At 34.3% G+C, this 11218-nt stretch overlaps 2 protein-coding genes across 2 annotated transcripts; one reads left to right on the top strand and one right to left on the bottom strand.

The window, feature by feature from the left end:
- Nucleotides 1–1719: 1719 nt before the first annotated feature.
- On the top strand, nucleotides 1720–7288 carry LOC118054781 (zinc finger protein CONSTANS-LIKE 9). Its single transcript, XM_035066512.2, has 6 exons — nucleotides 1720–1904; nucleotides 2791–3514; nucleotides 4065–4292; nucleotides 5537–5841; nucleotides 6424–6555; nucleotides 6681–7288. The coding sequence occupies exons 2-5, from the start codon at nucleotides 2927–2929 to the stop codon at nucleotides 6551–6553; spliced, it is 1251 nt and encodes a 416-aa protein (XP_034922403.1). The 5' UTR covers nucleotides 1720–1904; nucleotides 2791–2926; the 3' UTR covers nucleotides 6554–6555; nucleotides 6681–7288.
- Nucleotides 7289–7709: 421 nt separating this feature from the next.
- On the bottom strand, nucleotides 7710–10420 carry LOC118054829 (uncharacterized). The gene is made up of 9 exons (XM_035066628.2): nucleotides 10253–10420; nucleotides 9705–10135; nucleotides 9518–9619; nucleotides 9299–9380; nucleotides 9167–9186; nucleotides 8977–9037; nucleotides 8576–8649; nucleotides 8146–8241; nucleotides 7710–8011 (listed from the first exon to the last, which is right to left on the bottom strand). Exons 2-9 carry the CDS (start codon nucleotides 10128–10130, stop codon nucleotides 7949–7951), a joined length of 924 nt encoding a protein of 307 aa, XP_034922519.1. The 5' UTR covers nucleotides 10131–10135; nucleotides 10253–10420; the 3' UTR covers nucleotides 7710–7948.
- Nucleotides 10421–11218: the final 798 nt, after the last annotated feature.

Here is an 11218-nt window from a genome sequence, read left to right as displayed (position 1 = left end):
AGAAGAGATGAGGAAATAGTTCCAATGATTAATATTAAAAGTATAAATTGATATATTAAAACCATTTTTTATATGTTTTCTTTTTATTTTAAGTTTGTATTTTATTTTTCTGTGATTGTTTTTTCTTATTTAGCCTTTTTGGAATAACGATTGTTATTTTTAATTACATTGGATGTGTTTAATTTTTAAGGAGGTTAGAATGATTCATTTCATTTTTTTTAAATATTTATATAGATTAAATCGGTTTTTACAAATAAAAAATATATTTATTTTTATAATATTTTTAATATGTATAGCTTTGCATAATTTTTTTTTTAATTTCTATTAAAAATTTATTTTAATAAATAAATTCATTAAACACAATCAGATAAATGACCGGTGTTACGATATAAAATATCTTAATCTATATTTATGTCTTAGTTTTTCTCGTTTTGTTTTTATATATTATTAATGACCTTTTTATTTTCATTTCTTGACACAATGTTTCTTGATTTATTTAATTAGATGCGTATAAAAGTTTTCCAATTTAATTTTAAGAATATTTTTAAGTAAGAAAACATGTTGAAATATTCTACATGTTTAACTTTTTTTTTTTAATTTTTTTTATCATCTTATTTTCTTTTCCAATATTATCATTTAATTTTTTTTTTCGTGTTCTTTTTTTCAAGTGAATTTTTTTTTATGGTATCATGCTTCTATAGTCATTCCAATCTTATACGTCAGTCATAAATTTTGTATTTTAATCCAGCTTTTCCTAGACAATATTTTTTTATTCTTATTTTTTTTATTGTTGCCTTATTTTTCTATTATATTATTAAATTAATCAAGATTTAGTTTAATTATCAAAATTTTCTTATTTATTTAAAAAACATAATTATTTTTTATTTTTTTTAATAAAAAAAATTAATCCAGCCCACGACACACACTTACATGCGGTGTAGTTGCGCGTTTGGGAACGCGGTTGAAACCACGTTCCCTCAAAATTTAATTTTTTTTGCTAAAAATAATTTTTTTTATATTTTCAGATTGTTTTAATATGCTAATCTTATAAATAATTTTTTTTTAAAAATAAATAAAAATATTATTTTAAAATATTTTTAAATAAAAAACATTTTAAATTATAATAATCTCAAACTGGAAATAAATTCGGCTTGCAGCGGAGCACTGAAATTGGAAGTAGTGTACACCTATTTGTGGCATTAGCGACGTGTAGTGGTGACTGGATAGAAAAGGGGTGGGTAAAAAGGGTAAGCAAGTGGGAAAGCATATGTGGAATAGTATCTTTGTTTTTTGTTTTTTTGTCTGTGTTCAGAAGATATTTTTGAAAAGTTTTGATTTTTTTTTAATTTTAAATTAATTTTTTTTTAATTTTAAAATAATTTAATATACAAATATAAAAATATATTATTTTAATATCTCTTAAAAAAAATATTTTAAAAAAGGGATTAACACGTGGCAAACATTATCAAAATTTTGTAGGGGGAGGGAGAGTAGGGGACCAAGAATAACAAGATGAAGGGACCTAATTTTTTGCTTTTACTAATTGAAAAGGACAGGGTCCCACTTGTGCTACCCCCACCCACAACTTGACCCCTTTTTAATGCTTCCTCCTCTACTCTTTTGCACTTTTTATCAGCTGACGTCACTCTCTCACACACTCACACACAGTTTCACACATGTGGATAACATAACAAAACATTACATGTCATAACACACCCACCCAATTCCTATCTCTCTCTTATCCCTCCCTCGCTCCCTCATCATCGCCCTCTCTCTTTCTTTCAGTGCTACTCTTCCAAGCCTTGCTCTTTTCCTTTTTCAAATCTCGAACGGAATAGTTATTCTGCGAGGAAGGAAACAAGTTTCACAGGGATGGAGAGAGATTCAAGAGAGCTCCTTTCCTGGTAGGTTTTCTTCAGCTTTGTAAATATATACTTTTTTTTTTGTTACTGGGGTGGCAATAATTTAATATTTTTTTTGCTTGAATTACTGCTTTTCAACCGATTTTCTTTTTCCTTGCCGTAATTACTCTGTTTTCTTTACTCTTTTATGTATTTCCTTTTCTGGGTTCGTTCCATCATAATCCTGTTTGTTTGTTTTTTTGTAAAGAAGGTAAGAGATGGATCCTTTTTATGTTAGCTTCTTATTACTGAATTCCTTTGCATTTTTGGCATCAGGTTATTGGATTCTGTGTTTTTTGGTATTTGCTATTCGGGATGCTGGTTGATTCTTCAAATCTTTGGGGTTGAATTCCATTATTGGATTTAATTCCTGTTTTCATGCGTCAAGTGGATTTAGTTGATTTTTTTTTCTTCCTAGTAGCTAGCAGTTTTGACACGAAAAGTCATACTTTGTTGCTTTATTGGGTTGGCTTCCATATTTTCACACCGTTTTTTCTCTTCTTTCTTTGAAAGAAAAAAGTCAAGAGCTTAGCACATCTTTGGAAAGTAATTATAAATTTCATCAAGTCTTAATTTTTTAACTTCTTCATGTGGTTTCTTAATTAAAGCCATGGATTTCGCTGGATAGATCATGTTCTTCTTTCTCGAGTTAGAAAATTTGCAGTTGCCTTTTTATGTTTTTGTTTTTACTGACCTCTTGTTTCTTCTGTTTTTCACTTTTTATTGTATAGAAATAATTATCTAAAATAATCAAGGTTGTCCATGTAGTCATGATTGTAGAGTGACATTCCAATTGTCTCATCGGAATACTTACCTCTCTTTCGATTTCCTGTATTTCATCCTTGTTAGCAAAGATAATGACGTTTTCCTTATCTGGTTTTGCTTGAAGGTTATCTTGAAATCTGAAGATTGTAAAATCCATTTGTGGAGCCACCAAAGAAGGTAGCTGTTGTTAGCTGAAAATTTGTTCGGTTAGAGGTTTCAATATTGGTGAAGTTTGATTTGAGTCAGCAGTGAGTTGAAGCATGGGTTACGTTTGTGATTTTTGTGGGGAACAAAGGTCCATGGTTTATTGCCGGTCAGATGCTGCAAGCTTATGTTTATCATGCGATCGAAATGTTCATTCTGCTAATGCTTTGTCCAAGCGTCATTCACGTACCCTCTTATGTGAAAGATGCAATTCACAGCCAGCGGGAGTTAGATGTGCTGAAGAAAGAATCTCTCTATGTCAAAATTGTGATTGGGCTGGCCATGGCACCTCGACATCAGCTTCCACACATAGAAGGCAAACAATCAATTCTTACTCTGGCTGTCCATCAGCTTCTGAGCTTTCTTCAATATGGTCATTTGTCTTAGACTTCCCTTCCAGGGGTGAATCTACTTGTGAGCAGGAGTTGGGTTTAATGAGCATTGCTGAAAATAGCGCCACAAACTCCTGGGGTCCTACAGAGAATACTATTGGCCAAAGTGCATCTGGAGCTGTTGAAGTTAATGACAGGCGTGAAATAGCTAAATCAGGTGTTTGGCATGGGTCTTCTTCGATACATGAATCGAGCTCTGTGCCAAACAATCTAGACCAGACAACAAGATCCGCAAATACATCTTTGCCTAAGGTATGGGGTACTCGAGTTTTTTAATTGTCTTGGAGGTGTAATTAAATTATTGTGTTGGAATGTAGGTGTTTGTCATTTTGGTTGCATGGACAATCTAATAAATAACACAGTGATCTAAATTTTATACAAGAGAGACTGTTTTCTTATAAACTTTGCAAAATACATCTAAAGTTTAGCTTATAGACTTTCAAAATCATCCACTGAAGCGTTACTAGTTTGGGAAACATAACTTCATCTGTGATGAGGGGCTCACACATTACACTGTAAGAGAAACTGTTTTCTTTCTCAGCTGTTGTGAAAACAATTTTCTGAAATGCAGTTCTGTTTGCTTTAACAGCTGTTAACAACATGGGCTTTGAGTTTTCTTACCTCCCTCTAAGCTCATAGTCAGTCAAATCCTAACTTCATATAATTGTTTCTCGTTAGCAAATTGAAATACATATACATAGAGAGAGAGCAAATCGTTACTTTTGCTTCTTTATGGGTATGTGAAAATTTTATTTTCTGTTTCTCAAGGACCTCGTGCATGTTTCTCTCTGTTCATCTGCAGTTATGCTGTCCCGGGACTAAGTGTCCTGCACCCTATGAAGATGCTGATCTTTATGAGGACTTCAATATGGATGAAATGGATTTGAGTCTAGAAAACTATGAAGAACTCTTTGGTGTTACCCTCAATAATTCAGAAGAGCTTCTTGAGAATGGTGGCATTGATAGCTTATTTGGGACAAGGGACATGTCTGGTGCTGACTCCAATTGTCAGGGTGCAGTTGCAGCTGAGGTTCTTATCTTTTATTCGTTATCTTTTGCTGTGCATTTATCTTACTCAGCTTTGTCTTTTGATTTATTTGTTCCTTGTTGTACCATTTGGACATAAATGCATACTTCTGGGATACCATGTCCTTTTTATGTCAAATTAGTAATGAGAAAAGGATATATATCAAACAGTTTTAAGTTGCGGCAGTTCTCTTTGGTGAACATTATTTCCCTTTCATTTGTAGTTTTTTCTTCCAGAGGAAAGATTTATATAGTTTAAATATGTTTCCTCTGACCTGATTGAAAAAGATAATTCCATTGTTGATATATATTACACGCAAGGACTTTTTATTGAAAAGAAAATGATCTCACACCATATCTCACCTCGTGTTTTGTGGATTCTTGCCAAATGGCAAAAAGGAAGTAAATGTCCTGACAAGGACAATGTGTTTATGTGTGCTGCAGAGGAAATGTTTATCATTAAGCTGAAACAATCTTAATCCTTGATTTGACTGGTCTTGTAACAGGATTGAGTAATTCTTAAACAAGAATGGCTAGTTGATTTTGAAGTGACAGTAAGAAAATGCACTGCCACAGGGTTAAAAAATGACATCAACTTGTATGGCATCGTGTTAGCTGTCCAACAAAGTGTTCATTGAGTATTAAGTCAGTTCATGCATGTCAGAATTAACTGATCCTCGAATCATGGCACCGTACCTATCAAGCGGTTGGTCCTGATTCCCAAATCTCATACATGTTATCAATGTCTCCAAGGCATTTTCTACTTGTACATTTTCACTGAATGTAATGTAGGTGCCACATCATAGAACCTGGATCTGTGAGTCTTAGCCATAAGCAGCATGTGATCATGCTGAACCTAGTACTAAATGATGATTGTTTCTGTTTGCTTTATTTTCCAAGTAATCACATCTTTCACGGTGAAAGATGTATGCAATATTTGGACATTTAGCCATACCAGTTACCAGGATTAATTTTAGCTGGGCGTACATAGTAGACTCCCATTTCAAACTTTCAGCATTATTATTTAGCATCTTGGCATTCACAATTGGACTTTGATTGAAGTTGATATGTTTTTCTTATAACCCTCTCCCAGCCTCCAAGGTCTATTCATTCTTTCATTTCAATTTGCATAGCTACTACAATTCTACATCTACCTGCGTATAATCACATGTCTTTTATAGAAACTTTCAGCAATAGGCATTTTCTGGGTTCATTCATAGTTAAATGTGTTTAGTTGGATGTCTCCAGGGGTCATCAGTTGGACTGGTCAACACCGTACAGCCAGCAAGCAGCAACGCAGCATCTGCTGATTCTACGATGAGCAATAAGACTGAACCAATCCTTTGTTTTACGGAAAAGCAAGGCCATTCCAGCCTCTCATTTTCTGGCCTTAATGTAGAGAGTAGTGCTGCAGATTATCAAGATTGTGGAGCATCTTCAATGCTTCTTATGGGAGAGCCTCCCTGGTGCCCACCATGCCCCGAGAGTCCCTTCTCATCAGCTAACCGGAGTGATGCTGTAATGCGTTACAAGGAAAAGAAGAAGACACGGATGTGAGTATGCTGTCAATCTAAAATCTATTTGGTGTATTCACTTGGACTGCCACCTTTTTTTTTGTGATTCCCAAAAGGAAACTTGTACTTGTTTTATGTGGCCTTTCTCATTTTATTTCACAGAAAATCTGATTATGCTATTGACTTGTTGGATTTTCTTACCGAGTTGTACATGTATATTATATACTGTAATTTTTTCCTCTGCTTGTATTTTATTTTTGAGGAAATTTGTCCACACAGTGCAATACAGTCTTATGTACCATACAATCCACAAGAATTAGAGGAATGCATGCATTTGAGTGTAGTTTACACATGAAGAAAAACCACTGCATTTATGACTTGTTTATTTTAGTTGACATGGTTAGAAAAGAGCATTCGAAAGAACATATGGTTGATTATCATGTATAACTATTTAACTCTTTTCTTTAGTGATTTTCACAAATATTTTGCTCACCTGGACTCTAAACTGTCTTTTATGGTTGTGTTTTTATTTGAGGCTTTTGTTGATTTCAGAGTCTTGTGCGCATTGTTCTGCATTTTATGGCAGTAGAGTGTTTAATGGTTCTCCTAATTCTGTTGTAGGTTTGAAAAGAAAGTGAGGTATGCATCTCGCAAAGCAAGGGCAGATGTAAGAAGGCGTGTGAAGGGTCGTTTTGTCAAAGCTGGTGATGCTTATGATTACGACCCCCTTAGCCAAACGAGAAGTTTCTGAGTGTACAATGTTAAACCATGCTCTTAGAAGAATAAAGGGAAAGAAACCGATCTTTAGTTTTGAGAGACTCGGTGTTTTTTCCTAAACAACAGCGGAAATTGATACCTTATTTTCCTTGCAATGACAGGCTATATGATTGTATTGATGGGGTCAAGGTTTTTGCGGGGAGAAAAGGTGGAGTATGGAAGTAAGAGAAGAACTGGTTCCTGTTGCATCATCAAAAAGGTTCCGGGGCAGAAGTTCCCATCAACGTGAATGAAGATGGTTTCTGACATCATCCAACATGATTGCCCAATTGTCTTGCCTTGACACAATGGAAAATCTCATTTCCTGTTGAATTCCCTGAGCAGTTTCACGAGTTTCGTTTTTTTCTCTAGGGAATGTATACTTATTTGTTCAGCCATAAAAATGCTTAATGCTCATAATGTTGACTATTAATCTTCCAACTCGGTTCAATTCTATTAGTGGCTTCCCTATATGGTGGGTATCTGAACGCCCAGTTGCTAGGTTGGCCGAAGATCTTGTAGTTGTAATTTTCCTTTCTCCCTTCCTCCCTTCCATTTGGCATGTATATATCAGAGGATTTATATATGTAGCTGAGAGGGTATGTATGATGTCTGGCCTGAACCAGCTGTAGTTGTAATTTTCTTCTCCTCCGTGGGCTTGTAAATCGCACAGGATGATTATATATGCTTGTAGTTTTGAGAGGATTAATACTAGGTATTTTTTTCTTAATTATTTGTTAATTTTCTTGGTCTTTTTATTTACTTATTACATTACTTACTGTTGATTGCAGTAGAGTTTAGTTACCCCAGGCTGTTTCTGTGTCTTTTTTAACGTATACCATTGGATTAGGTGGAGATCCCTCGTTGTACTTTGTACCTCTGTCTAAATAGACGAGGCAAAAAGGTGATTTTACCAGCTAATAAGAAGAATAAAAGTCACGAGCAAGAGCACAATTATTGTTTCGAATTCAAGATGATTAACTGCAGCCATTTGCAGATCCAGAGATAGAAAGTTTCGAATTCAAGCCTTTATATCATGGCAATTCGTTTTGTTCTTAAAAGTAACTCGTGGAGCATATCAGGAATTTTTTAGAATTCTCTAAATCTTCATAAAAAAGAAAAAGAGAAGAGAGAGGTGAGGGAAATCCGGGGACGAGAAAACAATTATTGTTTAGCCTTTAAGCATTCATATACAATAATAATAATCAATAACCATTACAAATCACCAGAAGAAGCAAGACCAAAAATTCATGTGCATTGACAGCATCATACAATTTTCCAAACCCGACACAAGGTTTCCCCCCGAAAAAAAAATAATGATCCTAGTCAAAATCAATCATCATCAGAACTGCTATCCTCGGACATCCGTCCGATGTCATCCTCCTCAAAATCAATCATCATCAGAACTGCTATCCTCGGACATCCTTCCAATGTCATCGTCTACAACTTTATCCTGCAAGTATGTTGCAGACAATAAAAAATATTCACCACTGGCATGTGAAAATGCATGCACAGCTAAGTCTGTGCATGTGAGAAGGTGAGTGGTTTACATGATTGCATCACAGAACAAAAGTTAAAAAGTCTTACCGGCATCTTATCCCAGTCTTTCAACTTGGAATTTGTTAGCATGTAGTTATCACGTAATGGAGCCCAAGATGGCCCTTCACCAGAAGATGCATGAACCTGCAAATGGTAAAACCTATGAAGTTCTTCAATGGAACATTACAGCAGAATAGATGCTCTGAAAGATGATACATAGCAGACTTAAGAGTCCAATTTCACAAACTTAACAGTTATTGGTAATAAAAGATGGTTCTAAAGAGAGTTCAATACTCTCAGCAAATATGTTAATAACGTCCAGATGAACTTGAAGAGAGAAAGAAGACGGTATCTAAGGTGGAATATTTCCAGACAAGTAAAATATTATGGGAGAATACAGGAAGTCAACAAATGCAAGAGTAGCTCCTAGGACTGAAGCAGAGTTTTAACTGAACAGATAAAATGAGAGGTAACTTACCTTAGTTGAAGTGTCAGCAACTGGTGTCTTGCCCAGCTCCGAAAAGAAGCGTTCTTTCCTTCGCTTCTTTATCACTGTCAGGATTGAGACAACCTTTCATTAGAATTGAGAAGCGATACAATGCTGAGGAAATGCATTTAAGATCAGCAACAACATAATAAGGGCTAAATATCAGTGCCAAAATCACTTTCTGAAGTTCATTTGGAAAGCGCTCACATTATACAACAATGGAAAAATAAACCCATCAATGAGAAAACCAAATGTGTATCAATCACTTCCAACCCATGTACACTTCAACAATGACTAGAATCCTTTTGTAACGGTAAGATAACCAGGAAATGGTAGAATCAAAATAAGAAGATCCAAAAGCCAGTTGCATTGCCCATGGGGCATGGACATACCTTTAGCATCTTTTGATCTTGAAGGATTCAATCCTTTCTGTGCATTTTGTGCCTTGTTAACCTGTTTAAGATACAAAACAAGAAAACTCAGTCTCAGTCCCACAGCAAGAGTGATTAATCTAAGAAACAGAATCAAATAATTACAGATTCTGAAAGGAAAAACACAAAAGAAATTCCCAAAGCAACTTACAGCATTAAATAACTTGACAACTGAAATGTCAGCAACACATGCAGTAGAGATGAACTAAGTTAGCATGAGAACCACAGCATCAAGTTCAAAACATATATCTCTACTAATACATCAAGAAAAAAAACATATTACCTCCTTTTGTAGCCACACTTATTAGAAACTTTTCATGAGCATCTAAATAATCAGCAGGTTTTACGTGCCCCTTCTCTCCCACCTATTACAACAAATTCCCAAGTAACAGCATAAATATAATGGCACTTTGAAATATGAATATAAGAATATATATGAAGCATGCAGATACATGCTAAAATACCAAAATAAATAAGTAAATAAAGTGAAAATCGAAAATACCAAATGTTTTTCCTTCTTAGCCTCTCCCTTCACTCTCCTTTCAGCTACCTCCTCTGCAAGCTTTTCTGCTACAAGTGTCTTGTGACCCGATAAAACTGGTCCCTGCAAACTCACCAAACTTTAGGAATCCTATCTATTTCACCCAAGAAAACGCATATTTTTAAGGAAAAAAAGCAGCATAGCTCACCAATGAATCATCAGATATGGCCTTCTTACTAATACTCTTGAAAGCGATCCTAAATGCCCTACAACCCTCACTAAACTTTGTAATTCCAGGCGGAATTTCATCATCATCTTCATTATCAGACACTTCAATCTCAATCCCCAGATTCTTTTTCTCCTTACCATCATCACTACCTGCATCATCATCCATGGAATCTGCGTTATCATCATCGCTCGCGTGAGCTGTCTCATCCTCGTTGTCATCATCAGAATTGTAGTCGCGTGCCTTCTTTCTAAGCAATTTCTTCAATCTGGGGTCTATTTTTTTCACTTTTTCTTTATTGCCCAGAAACTGTTTTTGTTTCTTCTTGAAGTTGCTGCCTTTCTTGTGCCCTGATTTTCTCTTTTTAAAAGGTTTTACTGATTCTCGCATTTGGGTTTCCTCTGCCATCGTTACTGCAACCATAGTTTCCAACAAAGTACAAGTCACTATTATTACTATTGTTTGTTTGCCTATGAAATAGAATTTTCTAAAATAAAAGAGACAACTGAATGGGTTAGGGTTAGGGTTACCTTGTGTAGACGCTCAGGCCAGATATTGATGGTTGAATCTGCTGCGGCTGCTATTGCTGTAGCTCCTACTCGGAAACTCAGATGGTAAACTGGAACTAGGGTTTTACTGCAAAACCCCCTGAGTTGGGTTTTTCTTTTATGGTATTTATTGGAAATTTTATGAGAAATTTACGTGAGCATCCTCTGGATATGCTGCAATCTACATTGTGATCCTCTACAAATGCGTTTTTATTGTTAAACCCCAAGTTTGTTTATTTTTTGCCATATTACAATTACAATTATAAATTACAAAATAAATCAACAGATCGCTCTTTCACTATTCGTTTTATCATAGAAGAAGACATCTATACTGTGGATTAAAAGAGTACATTCATAGTTAGCCTTTCTTTTAGTTGCCTAATCTTTTTTTTTTTTAATTTAGTTATCAAATTTTATTTTTTTATAATTTCATCTTTGTAAGTTATATTAGCATGTTTTTATGTGTTGAGATTTTTTTATTTTATTTTACATACACTCACAGTTTTTGAGAAAAATAAGGAAGTTTTCAATTTGATCATTGTAATTTTAATTTTTACATATTTGGTTTCTAATGTTTTAGAACTTTACTTCTTAATTCTAAATTTTATTTTTTCACGTTTAAGTTTTTATATGTTGAAAGTAGAAGAAAAAGTCACTAAAAAAAGAAAAAGAGAGAAAGGGTTTGATCAACCATATAAAAATTGATCTTGATCTTAATAGGTACGTTTTAGAAAGAAGAGTTCAATAAGATGTTTTTTCCCTTCAAATATACAGGCAAAAAGCAGATGAGGACTCATAGAGTTTTTTTTTTTTTTTATATTCAGTTTGATTTTTTTTATTTTTAAAATGATTATATGGTGTTTTAGAATCACAAATTGGTTTATTGAAGTTTCAAGGAAACATTTATAAATTTCTAGGTGAAAACATGATAAAATATAGGTTTTGAAA

Source organism: Populus alba, chromosome 14, assembly GCF_005239225.2.
Source record: "Populus alba chromosome 14, ASM523922v2, whole genome shotgun sequence".
Lineage (NCBI taxonomy): Eukaryota > Viridiplantae > Streptophyta > Magnoliopsida > Malpighiales > Salicaceae > Populus > Populus alba.
The sequence above is the reverse complement of the archived record's forward strand: the minus strand, read 5'-3'. Positions and strand labels throughout refer to the sequence as shown.

What these genes read in the sequence shown, in the direction of transcription:
- LOC118054829 (XM_035066628.2), bottom strand. Translation starts at nt 10,130, where the DNA reads ATGGCAGAGGAAACCCAAATGCGAGAATCAGTAAAACCTTTTAAAAAG. An exon ending in TTGTCAAGTTATTTAATGCT is followed by an intron (nt 9,038 to 9,166) that starts GTAAGTTGCTTT and finishes TATCTTAAACAG; the next exon opens with GTTAACAAGGCACAAAATGC. An exon ending in TTGCTGACACTTCAACTAAG is followed by an intron (nt 8,242 to 8,575) that starts GTAAGTTACCTC and finishes TACCATTTGCAG; the next exon opens with GTTCATGCATCTTCTGGTGA.
- LOC118054781 (XM_035066512.2), top strand. Translation starts at nt 2,927, where the DNA reads ATGGGTTACGTTTGTGATTTTTGTGGGGAACAAAGGTCCATGGTTTAT. An exon ending in AGGGTGCAGTTGCAGCTGAG is followed by an intron (nt 4,293 to 5,536) that starts GTTCTTATCTTT and finishes GGATGTCTCCAG; the next exon opens with GGGTCATCAGTTGGACTGGT. An exon ending in GAAAAGAAGAAGACACGGAT is followed by an intron (nt 5,842 to 6,423) that starts GTGAGTATGCTG and finishes ATTCTGTTGTAG; the next exon opens with GTTTGAAAAGAAAGTGAGGT.